Source organism: Limanda limanda, chromosome 13, assembly GCF_963576545.1.
Source record: "Limanda limanda chromosome 13, fLimLim1.1, whole genome shotgun sequence".
NCBI lineage: Eukaryota > Metazoa > Chordata > Actinopteri > Pleuronectiformes > Pleuronectidae > Limanda > Limanda limanda.
Genome location: NC_083648.1, coordinates 8,965,585 through 8,983,260, shown reverse-complemented (window position 1 = coordinate 8,983,260; position 17,676 = coordinate 8,965,585). Strand labels below are relative to the sequence as shown.

At 42.4% G+C, this 17,676-nt stretch overlaps 2 protein-coding genes across 3 annotated transcripts; one reads left to right on the top strand and one right to left on the bottom strand.

The window, feature by feature from the left end:
* Positions 1 to 633: 633 nt before the first annotated feature.
* Positions 634 to 8,111, bottom strand: LOC133018756 (oxygen-regulated protein 1). Its single transcript, XM_061085187.1, has 3 exons — positions 7,449 to 8,111; positions 6,163 to 6,322; positions 634 to 5,915 (listed from the first exon to the last, which is right to left on the bottom strand). Exons 1-3 carry the CDS (start codon positions 8,109 to 8,111, stop codon positions 634 to 636), a joined length of 6,105 nt encoding a protein of 2,034 aa, XP_060941170.1.
* A 3,352-nt stretch (positions 8,112 to 11,463) lies between these two features.
* On the top strand, positions 11,464 to 17,021 carry tcea1 (transcription elongation factor A (SII), 1). Of its 2 annotated transcripts, none has more exons than XM_061084115.1 (10): positions 11,464 to 11,889; positions 12,794 to 12,856; positions 12,966 to 13,071; positions 13,766 to 13,865; positions 14,012 to 14,157; positions 14,281 to 14,337; positions 14,550 to 14,704; positions 15,186 to 15,332; positions 15,669 to 15,740; positions 16,592 to 17,021. In XM_061084115.1, exons 1-10 carry the CDS (start codon positions 11,815 to 11,817, stop codon positions 16,598 to 16,600), a joined length of 930 nt encoding a protein of 309 aa, XP_060940098.1. In that variant the 5' UTR covers positions 11,464 to 11,814; the 3' UTR covers positions 16,601 to 17,021. The 2 variants fall into 2 exon arrangements, with proteins under 2 accessions (XP_060940098.1, XP_060940097.1); XM_061084114.1 differs by having other exon boundaries at positions 14,009 to 14,157.
* The last annotated feature ends 655 nt before the right edge of the window (positions 17,022 to 17,676 follow it).

Sequence of the window (17,676 nt, the reverse complement as noted above, 5' to 3'; positions counted from 1 at the left end):
TATAACAGATAGAGTTACTAACAATGGGGCGTGGAGTTTGAAGAGTGTGCACATTTACTTAGAGAGCAGGTTCTAATGAAATCAAGAGTTTTTGTAGAGCATTAGAAATTGAAAGTTTTACAGAGTAAATGTCAGGATATCTCAGCCTCGACTGCACTATTCTTTTTTTTATCTGGCTAAGACAAGTCTAGTTGGGACTATAAACAATACATATACAATTGAAAAATATAGACAATAAAATATAACAGGAATAAAATCTGCTTCTTTGACAGATACTTTATTTATTCTATGTATTGCATTTTATTCAGTAGAAAAATATATTACTTTTACTTTATGATAGATTGCTATGTACAGTTTGCAGTGAAACAGTAAAAAAATATGTTGTACGTAGTTGCTTATATTGTTATATGTATTTATGACTTTTGATTTCATCACCATCACCATTAAAACACACAAAAAAGTCTGTAAACGATGTTTGTCTGCACTAAACTGAAATAAATGGCACAGGTCTGTAGGTCTCGCTGGTTTGCAAAGAAAGTTTGTGCTCAAATGTTTTGATGGCCTTGGAAATAATTCCATCTGTATCACAACGAAATAATCATCGTCCAACATAGCTACACACTAGACATTCTTTCATAGTATGGGGCAGAATTGTCCACATCTCACAAGCAGAGTCTCCGGGGAGTTCTGTGCTTGCAGTGCCCTGCCTCCCCCACTAGATGTCCTTCTTGGCTGTGTCACAGCCGGGGCCTCCCCTTCTGGATGAATTTTCCCATCTGGTAATCTGAACTCAACTGATGTAAATGACGACAGACTGCCGATTTTATTTGGCCAGGTTTTAGAAGTATCGATAATTGGCGACACCCTGAAGCTTCTTCCCATCCCACTGCTCGACTCCTTTTTCACACTGTGCACACTGGAATTGTCCAGGAAGGGATCCGAGTCGCTCCCGTGTGGCATGTTGAAGTAGGTGCACTTTGGAGTTGGAGGCTTCGCCATATCCTCGAGCTCGGAAGAGGATATGTCTACGAGGGCGTTGGGCTGGGTCTTATGGTGAACCGGAGAATCCTCACCGGCGTTCTCCTGACCCGTGTCGCTGGAGGTGCTGTCCATGTTACCGTACATTCCCAGGGCGACCGGAGGGGATTTTCTGATGAGGTGGTTCTCCTTGAGCAGCCACCTCCCTTGATCAATCAAAACCCCATCGCCGGTATCCTTCTCTGAGCTGCAGGAGTCGGGCTGTGCGGCCTCTGGCGCAGCTTCGGCATCTGCCTTCAATGAGCTTGCTGCACTAAAATAAGACAGATCCTCTTTTGAGGCTTTGGTGCCCGAATGATTGGAAGAGAAACTCTCTTCACTTTTGATCTTGGTACTTTGTAAGACTTCTGCAGTACCTGCAAGAGACAATGAATCGTTCTCAGGTGTTAAGGCTGGAGAGGATCTCTCTGAGGCTTCCTCTTCGCTCTCTGTAACAATATCTACAGACTCCTGAGTCTTATACCCACCACTCTCTGAGGTCTCTGGTCTGTAATCGGATAAATCTGACGTGTTTGGGCTCGGGAGACGTTTCAAGCCGTAAGAGTCCTTTCTTCTATTTGGAAAACGAGTTGGCATAGTTTGTACAACTCGAGCGTAGTCCGGCTCTATCCTGATGTTCCCCCGAGCGTCGTACGAGAAAGTGAGCGAAGACGACTGCAGGGCAGAGTTGACAAAGTCCAGTAACTCCTGGGAAATCTCCACAGGATGGATCAGGCCGAGGCTGTTCTCGTCACGACGCTCCCCTCCCTCGTCGGTTTCCAGCTCGTTTTCTGTTCCGCTGCCTTTAGTGAACTCACACTGCCCCTCAGAGGAATACTTGGTCGGTGATTCACTGTTACACTCTGCATTCGCTTGCTTGTGACTGCTCTGCTGCAAATAGGAGGCCTCTTCCAGCAGGTTGCTACTGTTACCATCTTCAACACTGTCTGCGTCCTCAGAAACATCTCCTTCTTCCACCTCTTCTTTGGATTCTTGTTTTTCCACCTGGTCTGATCCCTCATTTTCTTTGTCATCTTCCCTCTCCTCCTCAGTCTCAAACTCCTGTACCTCATTTTCTTCAACTGACTCATTTGAGATCACCCTTTCTTCTTCAACCTCAGCATCATCATCCTCCTCTTCCTCTTCATCGCTTTCTCTGTAAACCAGATTACTTTCTTTCTCCTCCTCCTCGTCCTCGTCCTCTTCCTCATTATCCTCTTCCTCGTCTGCCTCTTCAGTTATAATATCTACCTCCTCTTCCTCATCTTTCTCCTCTCTAACTTTATCTGCTTCTTCGTCGAAATCCTCACTAACCACAGTCACCTCTTCTTCTATGTCCAAGATGTTTTCTACCTCCTCTTCCTGTTCTGTCTCCTCAATAACCTTCTCCAACTCTTCTTCTACATAGTACTCTGTAACTTCTTGTCCTTCGATCTCCTCCTTCTCTTCTTCCTCCTGCTCTTCATCAATATTCCCATCTGTCTCCTTGAGGTCTTCTTCTTCTTCTTCAGCCTCCACTTGCTTTCCCTCATCACAACTTTCTTCCTCATCTGCTTCTTCTTCAACCCCGTCTGTCCCTCCTCTCTCTTCCTCCTCCGTCTCATCAACACCTTCTCTCTCTCTTGTCTCTTCCACGCTGTTGTACTCTCTTTCCTCTTGATCTTCTTCATCCAACAGTCCTTCCACTGTCTCCTCAACCACTCCTTCCCCTCCTTCTTCTAATTTCTCCTCTTCCTCATCCTCATCTCCTGTCATCTCTCCCTCTGTTCCTTCCTTTTCTTTCTCAACTGATTCCTCAACACTTCCTATCTCTGCTTTCTGCCCTTCAACATCTTCCATTGCTGCCTCCTCTATACCATCATCATTTGTCTCATTCATTTCTCCATCCTCTCCTGCCTTCTTGTCCTCCCTATCCTCTTCTACCTGGTCTTCATCTTTTTCATCTTTCAGTGCCTCATCTTGTTCTGTCTGTGAAACCTCTGATTCTTTTAAATCACTGACCATTTCCTGAACTTCATCAGCTTCTTGATCTGACTTTCTATCTCTATCATCATTATCCATTTTTCTTTCTGCAAAGTTTTCCTCTACACATGTATCGTCAGGATCAGTTGACTTTGCTTCATCGTTGGATTCATCAACAAACTTCTCCAAATCTTCCTCTGAGTCCGACTGGTTTCCTTCAGGTTCTACCATAGTGCTCTCCTCCGGAGGGTAAAAACTTCTAGCTTGGTGGATTGTTGAGCAAATTTCTGATCTGAGGTCTTGAGGCATATTCAGCTCCTCCATCAGCTCATCTAGAGTCAGATGTTGATCCTCAAATACATCCCCACCTTCAGAGTCAAGGTCCAGGGCAAACTCGGTTTCGGAAACTTTGGAAGAAAGTGGCTCACTTTCAAGCCTTTCCCTCAAAGTCTGGAAATCCTTCCATCGTTCTCTGAACTGAGATGATGTGCTGCTCTGCAGGTTTGTCAGACTCGCACTCAGCTCTTCTTTGTCCTCGATGGCAGAGATTTTCATTAGGGACTGCATCATTAGCATGGCCTCTGAGGTGCTTCTCGATTGGTCATTTACTTTGGGAGCAGAGCCTGTTAGGTCATCTCTCAGAGTCATGACCGACAAGAAGGACAGAAATGCTTTGCACGACGAGCCGAACACTGATGCTACTTGTGTTGAGAAATCCGGGAGGCTGTTGGACTTCTCAAGGTTATATGTTTTGTTGGTGTCTGACGCCCTTCTGATGTTCTGAATGGAGGAACACAGTTGTCGCAGGACGGGTTTCATATTTTCTTCAGGAGTTAAATTGTTGGACGTGGTTGAAGTTGACTCGCAGCCAGTCGGACCGATGGCCTCTGCAGATTTATGTGCCCTCAGTTGGTTGTACTGGTGCGCAGGATCCACTCGGACACTTGGCATAGAAACACTGTGCAACAAAGATGCTTCTGGCTCTCCGTTGTAAAGAGGAACCATTAGACAAGAAGCTGATTTCTTGACATTATCCCCAGACATTGGGTAATATTCAGCTAAATCATTCTGATGTCCATTCTTTTCATCTGATTCCGCCCCACCGCCTATCTGAAACACCACCGTTGACGGAGGTTCGGAACCTTCTGGAATTGCCTCGGTGTACGGCGCCTGTTCTTGGCTGACGGTCTCCAACCAGTTCTCGACATATTGGTGGATTTCAGAGGGCGTAGGGTTCAAGGAAGGCATTGAAACACTCTCGCTGGTCTCCAAAGATTTTTTAGGTGGTGACATTTTGTTCTCTGTCATAGATTTGGGTTTACTCATTGCTTTCTTGCTCTGCGGAAGTGCTCTTTTAGGTTGTAATATATCTGAGATGTTCTTTTTCATTTGAGGCCTGCCACTTGGAGTGTTTACATTGTGGCCATTATCTCTAGCAGCTACTTTGTTCAGGCTTTGTCTCTTAGGTGGGGTTATTTTGACACTTTCCGTTTTGTCTAATAAGGCTGAGCTTTTCCTGGGCTTATTTTCAACTTTAATTGTTTTCTTAGACGGAAGCTTTTCTTCTTTATTTTCCGCTTCTTTACGTTTATGGACACTTTTAGCACTTTCTGATGAACCCAAACTCTTTTTTCCCACACTGCTTAGCTTGTCGGTTGAATTTTTGCTACTTTTTGAAGTTGAACTCTTGTGATGATTCACAGCAGGTTTAGTCATTTTTTTATTCTTCTCGCTTTTAGGAGTTTTGTCCCTTTTTACTGTATCCTCAATCCCGGAGTTTGTTGCTGTCTGAGCATCGTCCTCAGTCACTGTAGGCAGATTGCTCATAATCTCCTGAGTTGGAGATATTGGTTCTGATGACAACGATAACATCTCCTCTTTCAGTCGTAGTGAGTCAGCAGTGGGTGGCTGCCTGCTAAAATCGATATCACAGTCATTGCTGGATGAACGTGGCCCCGACGGCCCGGTGGACGGCTTGCTATTTGGCCCTGAGGTGGAACCATGCAAAGGTGCGCCATCTGCGCTATATTCCTCATTTGCAGAATAGTTGTTATAGCAGCCTTGACTCTCGTAGATATGCATGACAGTTTCTGTAACCTCCATCCCGTTATTCTGTATCTGTAGGACCTCAGCAACACCTGACGACCTGATGGACGAGTGGGAGCCTTTGTTGCCTTTTCCAGCAGAGGCCGTTTTCCGAGGTTTTGGGATTGGCCGGTTGCTGCTGCTGCTGCTGTGTCTAACAACGCAGTATCCCTCGGTTGTCTCACCATCGGCCGTCTTCTCCATGTAGGAATAATGTCCCAGTCTGCTCTCTTGAATCCCCGACTCTGTCACCATCTTCACGCTCTCAACAGACGCCGTCTTCTTTACGTGTCGAGGACCTGGCGTAGGAGCGCGTTTGATCGTTTTGGCTCTTCCCAAAGCTTTTGAGTTGTAGTACACATGCTTGTCGGTGAAGCAGACACCCCTTCCAGCTCCATTGACATGGTTTTCTTCTTTGCTGTCACCTTCGCTGATGCTAGAGGAGTCTTTGGCAACGCCGTTGTTTGAATCAGGTGAGCTGTGGGCCGACTCGGAAATGGAGGCACAGACTTTCCTCTTGCTAAGGCAGTGGCGGCTGAGCGTGGTGGTCCAGTGGAGCATCTCCTCCTCTTTAATGGTCAGACGCACTTTCATTTCTACAGTCATGCTGCCATCTTGATTCACACGGAAAGACTTTTCAATGTCGTCGTCGTGAGGTATGATACAAGCATGATGCTCATTCTCTCCCCTCCCTCTCTGGTTGACCTCGGTGTCAAACGATCCGTTGTGGTGATGCAGGCGACTGTTCATGCTTCCATCTCGAGACTTGTTTATCTGGTTTATAACGTATCGCTCCGACGATAGGGAGAAGTTCCTCGAGCCTCTTCCACTTGAGAAGGATTTGTTGTTGTCTTTGGTTTGAGGCGGAAGGTGTTTGTGGAAGAAGTGGGAAACAGAGAGGGAGAAAGAAAATGTTTTAGGAAATTTAAAAAAGCATATTGTAGTATTTATATTAGTTTGTGGGGACTATTTAGATATTTTAGGAAACATCCTTTCAAGCTAGTTAGAGGAGAAGATTCACACCACTTGAATATCATTAACTGACTACAGACATACAACATTACTTGGAGTTTATCCGTTTAATATATTAAAACTTACGAGTTCTTGGCTGCAGCACAGAAGGATCCACATTTTCCATGTACAAGGCCTGTGCCGTCTGGCCCCCTCTGTTAAAACTGTAGTTTCCTAATCTGAATGGCTCATTTCCCGCAGCCACAACAACTCCGGAGCAGAGGATAAGTGCAGCAAGACCGTCAACCTGAAACAAGAGGAGAAACAGGATTTGACATTTGAGTCAATGTCTGAGGAAACAGTATTTTAAATTGGTCATTTACCTAATTTACTTTACATGCACAATTATTGCACTTTTGGTCTCTTCCTTTGAACTTCAAAGTCAAAATATCACTTCCAAGTTGATGCTATTTCTTCATCCCAAGTGTTATTATAATACAGTCTAGACATCATAGACTGTTCTAAAGCTCTGTGATGGATTTAAAGGTTCTTTACTCATGACCTCTAACAGGGAGCTTGTTGTTTTTGCAGTACATGTGGGATTACAGAGATAACTCACCAGGGGGTAGAGATTTTGATGGCACATCTGAACACTTCTTAGAATGAAGTTACAATGTGCAAGGTGACAGGTACAATTAAAAGCCCTGATTTCCTGAGGTACATTGAACATACACGTGTGTAGTTATATTAAAACTGAAAGGTGTCAGATACAACTTTGTGACAATTCATTTGAAGGAGAAAACTCACAAACTAACTCAACTCTTTCTCTCACAGACAGTTAGTTCTGGCAAAACAATCGAAAAGTTTAACTCACAAAGCATCATGGTCCAGATAGTTCCCACAGTCTTCAAATACTTCTTGTCAAAAGAAATATGTTTTGATGTCTTTAAAATAGGTTGATAAAGTAAGAACATGGTGCATTCTACAGCGGCGTCATGTGTGGTTGAGTCTGTCTGCCTAAAGCTTTTTGATTTAAAGACACTATCCTATTTGTGTGACCCAGACAAACCTTTGCTTTATATAGCCTTAGGCCGAAAGAAAGTTAGTCCAAGGACAACGACTGAGTCATGACCATGAATTAACACGCATTGGCGCTAACGGACAGAAGAACATTTCCTTGTTTGAAGGGAAGTAGAGAATTTATTTAAATTGTTGAGAATTAAATTGAAATATTAAATTGAAAATATCTAAATCCCTCTCATTGCTCTTTGAAGTGGTTTGGGGGGGACTAACTCCCACAAAGCTAACATTTCACCAATTCCACAAAAGCATCTGCATTTCATGGCATCAAAGCATCAAAGCATCAACGCATCAAAGAGTTCATTTTAACTAATTCTGATCCATCATCATTCTAGCTTTCTAGAAACACTCACTCTTCTTCCGTCGGTGGAGAAGAGTTTCAACACCGGGAACTGCAGGATCTGAGAAAGGTAATCCAGCAAAGCATCAAACGTCGGTGCTATTCTTCTCTGCAACACAATTATGCGTTTAACTGTGGGAGCCTTGTTCTTGATGACCACAAGTCTTTTCGGTGTCCGCAATGTCACCCTGTCGGTGACCTTTGCCGGCCTGTTGGGGAGCTCCTTCCTCCTGCCAAACTGACCGAGCTGGATACGTCTCCGGCGCCCAGTGCTGAGGGGTCTGGTGGTATTCCACGGTACCTGCCGCCGATTCACCTCAGCCAGGTTTAGTGGCTTCACCCGTTTCTGATCAGAACACACATAAGATCCCCCATCGTGAAAGTCATCCAGACCCTTCACAAGGTGGATCCCGCGAGGTGTGGTGATGGTCCTCACTCCAAATGGCAGAGGCACTTTATTGGACAGCGTGTCCAGCAGGGCATCGAACGTCTTGAAGGTGCGGGCATTGATGACCATGCGATGCCCGCTGAATTTATAGTCACCACTTTTGTAGAAGCATAATCGTTTGGACGCTGAGGGATCAGAGGTGGGCTGTAAGGTTCGGCAGGGAAACGTCTGCCCGCTGCCAGAGGACAGTTCCTCGGCAGCCGGGTCCTGGATGGGCGTGCTGCTCATTTTGTGAAGTGGTCTCTAGAAAGAAAGTACAGAGAGGGAGAGAGTTTTTACTAAAGTTGACACTAAGTTGTGGTTCTAAAGGGATCGACTACTTCTCCCTGTTCATTTATTCAGTTTGAAGACTTAGTTTCACCGATATATGGCTAAACTCAGAGGTTCTGCTGGATATAGTCTGTTGGCAATCATGAATTATTAATTTCAAGATGACCACAATGCCAATAAGGAAACCACAAGCTGCCACCATTCAAGATTGCAGTTGCTGAGTGTGAGAGGCAGATTTGATTTTTTATTATTTGGATTTACATATATCAAGTTGTGGTTTTGACCTCACAGACACATATAATAAAGAGTATAGAATGACAATTGACTCCGTACATTGACCATATTGTTGTTAACAAACAATCTGATTCAGTAACAACAATCTGGTCAATATTCTCTCTGTTTTGATGAAGCCAATACATTTAAAAGGGTGACATTTTCAGCTGGTCCTTACAATAAAGTAGTAATATTTAATATTTTAACATTGCTTACAAACATATGAGGCTCAGATGCCTTAAAACAACTGCTTATATTTGGTGATAATATATTTATATATCCTGCATGAACAACAATCCTCAAAAAGAAATAATTACATTGACATACCGGTGCATGTAAAATAAAACCTGGGACGTGCCATTTAATAAAATGCATTGTCAATTGTCAATGGAAATTTCATTTATATATTTGACAGAATATTTGACAATTCCCGTACAGTAAAGTAATTTCCTAAACTGTTATGTTGGCATAATAGTTGCATACTGTCATTGGGCCTTTATACACAGAGAAAAGTCCGTCAGAGATAACGTCTCATAGTCCACAGAGACTCTTATTTAGCCTTTAAAGAGGCTTTACAACATGCACAGTATATAAACACTTCAACATAGAAAGAAAAAAATCTGTCCCAGAACACATTACTCTTCAATATACTCACAATAGTTACCCACTTACAATACTGTGAACAACAAGTCTAAGGAACTGTACACACGGTCTTAGACAAAGGCCACAGACACCCGACAGACAAACTACACCCTGTAGGAAATGTTGAAAATAACCGACACGCACACAAACACATAAACCAAGATGTAATGAGAGGGCCTTACCGTGTTTGTCACATTTCACCATAGATATAGGGGCTAAAACAGCAGAAAGTGTGCGTCTGTTATTCCTCCGAGCGCTGGTCAAAGCCTCTCAGCTGCGGCCGTGGGCTATTTTGGGACATGCACCATCACGGCCAATTTGCTTAATCTTTGCTCACACTTAATCAGCATATGAACATAAGTAAGGTTAGACTTATCAGACACACTGAAGAACTGCACCACATCAAAACAGTTGTTGGACCTTTATCAACATAATATTTAAAATTATGTTTGGATGATGTTTCCCTTGAGGTTTAGGACAATTCTATGTGGCATTTTTTTTGTACCTTGAAAGGAAATCTAATTTTAAATGATTTAAGTGTAAGGTATAAAAAAATGTCCAGGTAAAACGATATCAAGGAACCTTTACTGCTCCAAACAGATACCTCAGGTGGCTTGGACTCTTTCTAATTTGCAGGCGGCCTGCATAATCTGATTTGAGACGTCTTGGCCTAATAGGGATTAGGTTAAAGATTTTGTGCACTTGCTGCTGACAGCATGAAGCAGAATAAGGTCTTTAGAAAGCACTTTTACCTCAGAGCAGGTATTTAAAATCCACCATCGGATTTCAGGACCCACGATACATCAGTATTTGTGCTTGTTGAGTTAAGCACTGCATGTAATTAGTAAGAAATAAGATCATAATGTTTAATTCTCTGCAGTGTAATATCCAATCTTGGACAATTAACACAGAATATTCAAAAGTTTGTACGGTATAGAAGATGGTGATTGGTCGACCAACTGTGAAAAATGATCTAATTGCATCACAGGGTGAGACAGCAGTTACCAGTCAGTGCGTCAATTATCAACTGCCCCTGGCTGAGTAAAAGCTGCTAATGCCTTTCACTGACACATGTAGTGAGAGGCTGGAAGAGGGAGACTGGCTGGTGGGGGGATTGAAGGGAATTTGCAGGTCACGCTGAGGACATGTTCCATTACAGAATGTTTGAGTATGATTAATATAGGTACATTTTCCACTTGTTTTGGCAAAGGGGTGAAAGGTAATATTCATTTTAGCATATTATTTGACATTTTTCATTATCTTTATACATTCCCTTTTGTATTTTCTTTAACTACACAGGACCTTTGAATTTGTTTATTTGTCGTACAGGACCTGCGTGTGTGGGTTTTTGTATTTTTACTTTCAAATGCACCAACGCGAGTACCGACCCGAATTTTGTACATTACCTCGTAAATAATATACATGATACAGTGACAATAAAGGGTTTCATTTATATTCTACTCTACTCAATAATGCATTATTCCTTTTGCTGAATAAATCAAGCTGATTGTCTCACCTTAAATCACACGGTGGTACTATCACATGCTGATCTTTGGATTAGCAAGATCCAAATTAGCAAGTCAATCAGTAGCACATAACTGAAGTACAGGATCAACAGTGTGCCATCATCATGGCCTAGTTCCTCAAAGGTCACAGGTTTGAGCTGCTTCTCGGCCGCGCCTACATCGAAAGGTCACCAAAGGCTCCCTGAACGAGACATAAGCTCTTTCCTTGAATGTTAATTACACTGAATAATACATAAATTGCTGATAATAATAACAATCACAAATTATTTACAGGAGTTAAAACAGCTTCTATTCCAAATGAGTGCAAACACTATCCGTGCTCCAACAAAAACACAAATCAATGTTTTGGGTTGAGATCCCTTAAAATAAAATAAAATATGCACTTGCTATGTGTAATGATCTGATCAATAAAAGTAGCCTTTCGTTCTATTTCCTCTTTTATTTGAAATATAGTTTTGATTCTTGTTAACTGTGGCTGAATGTGAAGAGTGATCCAGGTGGAGCCTGTCATGATATTTTTCTTGACCCTTCTCTAAATAACAGTAATTTGTGAATACCTGAAATAATGAAGGATGAAATTGATTCAGTGCAAAGATATAAAAAATAAAAACTGAGCTGGGGTCACCTTTCACCCATGTTGTGTATCACTTCTAATCAATCATTAAAAAAGCTCACGGATAAATCCCATGAATCAACAGATCGTTTAAATCCTTTTCCTATTTACAACTTTCCAGGGTGAACAAGGTGGAACCGGAGACCCACGTGTCTTCATCTGAGAAGCACGTTGTGATCCAGGCAGAGATGCAGGTGGCACTCGGGCAACATCTGACGACAGGAAGTGGTATTGCCATAACCCGGGCTTTGTTTTGGGTGGCAGGAGAACAAGCTAGTTCCTGGAGAACAAAACATGGAGTAGTGTTTTCAACGTGCTTATAAAACCCGGAGTCCTCTTCTCTGATCTCAGGTCTGATCAACAAGATCAGAAAGCTCCCTCTGGAATCGAGCTCTCCCGCCTCGATTGACTCCGCCTGGACTGCTCGTCCCTCGACTGGTGCGGTCTGCTCCACAGCGGCGGTCCCCGGTCGGTCCGCCTGGCAGACGCCGCCTCCTCCGCCGCCTTCTCCCCCAGCACCGTGCTCTTTTGTCGGGGACCGTCTTTCTCCCACCTCGCTCTCTCCCTGGTTCTTGTTTTTTGGGGGCTCCACATCGCATCCGCCAACATGGGCAAGAAGGAGGAAGAGGAGATCATCAGGATCGCGAAGAAGATGGATAAAATGGCGCAGAAGAAGAACGGGGTGAGCAGAATGAATGTTTACCTGCAGAGCCACCGCGAGGCTAACTTCGCTAGCGGGCTGTGGTGCGGTTTACTCCCGCTTGTTGAGCTAGCTGACCCCGCAGCTTGCTCCTCACCGGCGTGCCCCTTCCAACCACGTGTTAACCCCCCCTCACACCCGAACTGTTGCCAACATTAAGCAGCACCCAGTAGCCATTGCTAATGTTAGCCGCTAACAGCTAGCTCTCCGGTGTGTTTATGTTCGCGGCACCGCTGTGTTGCTAGCGGCTAGCCACATAGCAGCTCATTGGTTCTCGCTAGCTTGGCTGGACGCGGACATTTGAAGATAAGAAGCATTGACATGAACGTTTATCTGTTCAGGTTTAAGTTATGCTTTGGAAGCTGCTGAGTATTAAGTAAATAAACTGGTTTGGGAACTGTGTCACAGCTCAAGTGGTGTAATGACAATAATAATGGCGCTGCAGGTAAGGATGATGTCAGAGATCTATTAATCATCCTGTCGAGCATCGTTTAAATGTCAAAACATTGTATATAAAGACTTTAACAGTTACACAGATCCCCAAGTTACATATGTAAATATCCCACTATGTCCCACCAAAGCTCCAAAACAGTAAGTTACTGCATTTGATTTTAACGTCAGAGCAAGTCATCACATTTTTCTGTTATCTTCTTGGGGCTTGATGAATTATCAATAATAATAATCAGTTGAGCGGCAAACCAAAGTAGTTCACCTGTAGATGTATTGTTGGTGTGAATCATTAATAAATCAAATTTAAGTCTTGTTGAATGGAAGCAGGATCTATGTGATTTGCCCTTGTTGACATATTCATGAAATGTTGCTTTTGAGAAGGGTCAGACTGTAAACCAGACTGTGTGTGTGTGTGTGTGTGTGTGTCCCTCTGCAGGCCGGTGCTCTGGATCTGCTGAAGGAGCTGCGCAGTATCCCCATGACTCTCGAGCTGCTGCAGGTGATTTCGCTCGTTTGTCTCTTGAGACTTATAATCGATGCGCTCTGCCTTCAAACCCTGAAGCTCTAACGTCATGTCTTCCCCCCCCCCCCTCAATGTCTTTCCACAGTCTACCCGAATCGGGATGTCCGTTAACGCCATCCGCAAGCAGAGCACCGACGATGAGGTGACGTCCTTAGCGAAATCCCTGATCAAATCGTGGAAGAAGCTTTTGGGTAATTTACTTTCTTATGTGTAATGTTTCTGAAGTATATATATTTCATGTCCCATGTTCTTCTGCACGGGTCTATCAGAGCCAATCAAATGTCTTTTTGTAAAGGATAAATATCAGCTCTGTAAAGTCAAAACCTAATCTGAACATTCGTCAATAGTCCGTGTACACGTGCTGTCAAAAATGTCCTTCTGGAGTTTCTTAAGTGTTATTTTTGCTGCTTTTCTGAAATGTGCATGTTATCTACCATTATGTTCATGTTAGAGTTAAATACAGGTTCTCCAGTTTTATTGAGAATAGAAAGGTTGGTAGCGAAGTGGTTTAGATATAATCTCCCAGGTACAGTTCCTACGAGGGACTCATTGCTGCATAATTTCCACGTTACATATTATTTTCTACAATTTCTAGTTTCCACAAATTCATCAATTTAGGTCCAAAAGCCAAAACATCTTGTATGTTCCAATTTGACACTTCTTTCCAAACAGATATTATCAAGAAAGTCTGAGGAACACAACAGAATAATTCAGGAAACAACTTAAGGAGAGCTGTCTAGGCAATGTGTTTCTTACTGCAGAGCTATGCGGCTGTGAAGCATACATAAGTATTGCTTTTACTGACTTTAATATTGGCTTCGCCCTGTATCACTCTCCCATGGATGTTCTCCTCACTTGTATCTTTTTTTATCACCTGAATGCTAGATGAACCTGGAGGTGGAGACAAAGCTTCAGATGACAAGAGGAAAGAGCAAACGACACCTGTTTCTCCCTCGCAGGGAAGCCCAGGGGCAAAAGAGGAGAGGTAATGAGAACTGCTTCGTACATCAGTTTGCCATTTACAGTTGGCTATGGAATGTATTTGTATAACACTTTCTCAACATGTCCTTTTTTTTCAAATTTGGTACGCTTTAGTAACCTAATGAACTTTTCTTACTGCTCCTGTAGCAGCTCCAGCAGTAACTCCAGCAGCAAGAGCGAAACCACCGACCTCTCCACCAACACGTTAATCCACACCTTCCCTCGTGCCCCCAACACCTCTGACTCCATCAGGGTCAAGTGCAGAGAGCTGCTGGCCGCTGCTCTGCAGACTGGCGGTAATCCTGTTTTTTATCCTATGTTCAATACATTTTCAACATATTATATCTGTTTTTGTGGTTTCTATTAATCAGCTGGACTAACTGAATACTTTGCATTTTGTTTTCCCGCCCGGACCACAGATGATCATATTGCCATTGGTGGTGATTGTGATGAACTTGGAGCACAGATCGAGGAATATATCCTTTTTATTTTGAAAAGAAAATGTAAAAAACATTACTTAAATGTTTGTGTTAATGTTCAGGTAATCAATCAACCAGATAAGCCGCCTAATATTTGAACACTGATTTACTTAAAAGCTGTATTTATCAGTGTAGTTTTGTGTTGTTCTTTTTAATGATTAAGTATAACTAACACATTGCTGAAACTAAATTCCTTGACCTGCTATCACGCATCTTCCAAGAATTTAAGAACACAGACCCGAAATACAAAAGCCGTGTGCGGAGCAGGATCTCAAATCTCAAGGATATGAAAAACCCTAATTTAAGGAGGACTGTGTTATGCGGGAGTGTGACCCCCGAGCGGATGGCTGGGATGACGGCTGAGGTGAGTTGCTGTTGATAATTTAATCTTAAAGCTTGAAGTTGCATGTTGCAGCTGAATACCCCTCACCTCATCCTCTCCTTCCAAACATGACAGAACACCTTTTGAGTTTTAGTTGTAATAAAAACTCAAAGGTGTTTAGTTTGTCCAGTCTGGGCTACTGTAAAAAAAATTACAGGCTCCGTAGAAAGGACGTAAATATAAGGTATTTAAATCTAAATGGCCCATTCTAGGGTAAAGAAAACAACAATTCGTAGAATTAAGAAGAGAAACACAAGTAAAAACATCCCATGATTATTTTACATTCAAGATCCCGTTCACCTGAATCTTACACACTGAACCTTTTAATAATCACAGACATGGAACACAGTCTTTCTCCCCTGCGATGTCATAGATTGTGCATGAGATTGCTTATGTTCTGTTTAAACAGTAACAGTTTTTTATTGATTTAAAAGCACAACCCTAACCTGGTACTCCTCTGTAGGAAATGGCCAGTGACGAGCTGAAAGAAATGAGGAAGAACTTGACCAAAGAAGCGGTCAGGGACCACCAGATGGCCACGACTGGAGGCTGTCAGACCGATCTATTCACCTGCGGCAAGTGCAAGGGGAAGTGCTGCACCTACACACAGGTAAAGAAACCACCTGTGCTTTACTGTGGCAGCAGCTGGCAACTTTGTTGGTGTTTTTGTTGGTGCTGAAATAGGTTGAACAAGAAATAACATCTACTCTGAGAAATCTGCACAAAGTTGGTGAGGTGGATCATTTATTTCACCCCTTGTTAAAACTGGTTACCATTTGTCCGACCAGTCAAAGATAAAGTAAATCCACTTTATGTACATTGTTTAGTTACAATAACATAATAACATGTGATTATTATTAATATTTGCATGGTACTCAACATGGAATGTGCAATTTGGTGCAGAAATATGTTAAGTGTTTGTGCATTTTTTTACCATCCTTCCCAGGTTCAAACTCGCAGTGCTGATGAGCCAATGACCACGTTTGTCTTCTGCAATGATTGCGGAAATCGATGGAAGGTATGTTGTGTTGGTTAACATGTCGACTCTGATGGAGTCCATCATATAACTCACTTACACACACACATACATACACGATTTACAATTTCATTGTCAGAATCATGAAGCCCAACGGTGAGGAAACTTTTTACTATTAATGGCAATTCAATTTTTATAGCATCCTTTGAGAGCCATTCTACATTATTGAACATGTATCTAACTCCACCCTCTATAATGCGGATGGATGGTTTAACTGCTAAACAACTTCTCTGTGGAAAGGTGCCAAGGTCAGATGGTAATAATGATGATGATGCTTTTTTTAACAAAAACAACTTGCTAAAACACATCCTTTGGTCGTGCTGTCATATCAAACTTGGCAGTTATCACACTCACAGTTAGAGAGGCACTGAGAGCGCGTGTAGCACCACTGAGGTTAACTCCTCATGTCACAATATTAAAGCACCCGTTAAACAAACTTCCACTGAGTTTCAATGAAATCAGTTTTGTAGTTTGTGCGTAACGATGCTAACAGACAAACAGCACCTCTTTGGTCTGTTGATTAGAAGGCCAGAGGGAAAAACTGGACATCTAAGACTTAAGTGTTTTCTTCAATATCCTCTGCAATGTCAGCAATCCACTCTGGCTCAGTTTTTAGAGACAAACTCACACTTTAATTCATGTTTGTGTTGTTGTAGCGCCACAGCAGAAGCAATTCTCGCTCCACAGATTCTTCCTCTCCAGGAGCTTTCAGCTTCTTAGCTGTTAGCTCCTAAAACCTGCCTACATAAAACCTTTATTGTCAGAATGCAGTTTTGTAAAAGCTGTTTAAAGTTTGTATCTGTGCACTAATTTCCCTTTTTTGTGTGTTTTAGTTCTGCTGAATCTGCAGGCTTCGCCCTCAGCACTCTGACAAGTAGCAAAATTCCCGGACCAGGTTCTGTCTCTCTGCAACAGATTGGAGCTTTGTATTTTGTGACACATGGTACATTAAGTGCCATACAAAGATGCCACTGCAGTTACCGTTTGAATAAATATCCTGATCATAGATTGAGCTCATTGTCAGTCCCCCAATGCCCCCGTCCCCCTCCCCCCCAAAAAAGTCTTTTGCTATTGTTATTAGTTGTTTCTCACCGTCAGATATATATACGATCAATTATGTCTCATTCTCTTTTATCTGCATTTTTTATATGTAGTTTTAACACTTTGAACAATTTTACTATATGTTTCCCTCACAACATTGCATTGTTTTATTTAATTTCCCAATAAAGTGTAATCCATTTGATTAAATAGAAGTGCTTTTCATTTGCAGTGTCATGTGCCTTCTGTCTTTTCTGGCTATGTGAAGCTTTGATATTACACATAATGTAATCCAGGACTGGAGAGGACGTGTTTGTACTTGTACATATATATATATATATTTTTTTTTTTGAGGACATCTTGGCAGTCCTCACTTTTTAAAACTGCTGTTTGATGCTTAACCCTGGATATAGGGTTAATATGTGGACAAGCGACATGGTTTTGGATTGAAAATGGGAGCCAATGCAGTGTCCTAAGAAAGAGAGCTGCTCAAATTCATGTGTGTCTCTGTCAGGATATATTTGTTATCAGAGGAATATTCATCACATCAAAGTGAATGCTGATGAATGCATATTAATCCGTCTAGGGACCGGATAATGTCATTGGCTGAACCAGGGAAGACGCACAATAGTTTCCCTTTCCTGGAGCTTTTTTTTTTTAATTGCCAGGTGCAACCACTCCGTGCTCCTGAGCTGCTGAGCTGCTTTACCTCCACACAAACTGGAGCCAGACCACTGACACAAGGGTGGATCATTTTAATAATTGAGAAGTTTGAGGCCAACACCTCACCCTAATATTTACTAAATCAAGTAAAAATAGAAAGGTGAGAGTACAACACATTTATAAGTTTTGGTGCACATTTTTTATGATTTTTATGGAA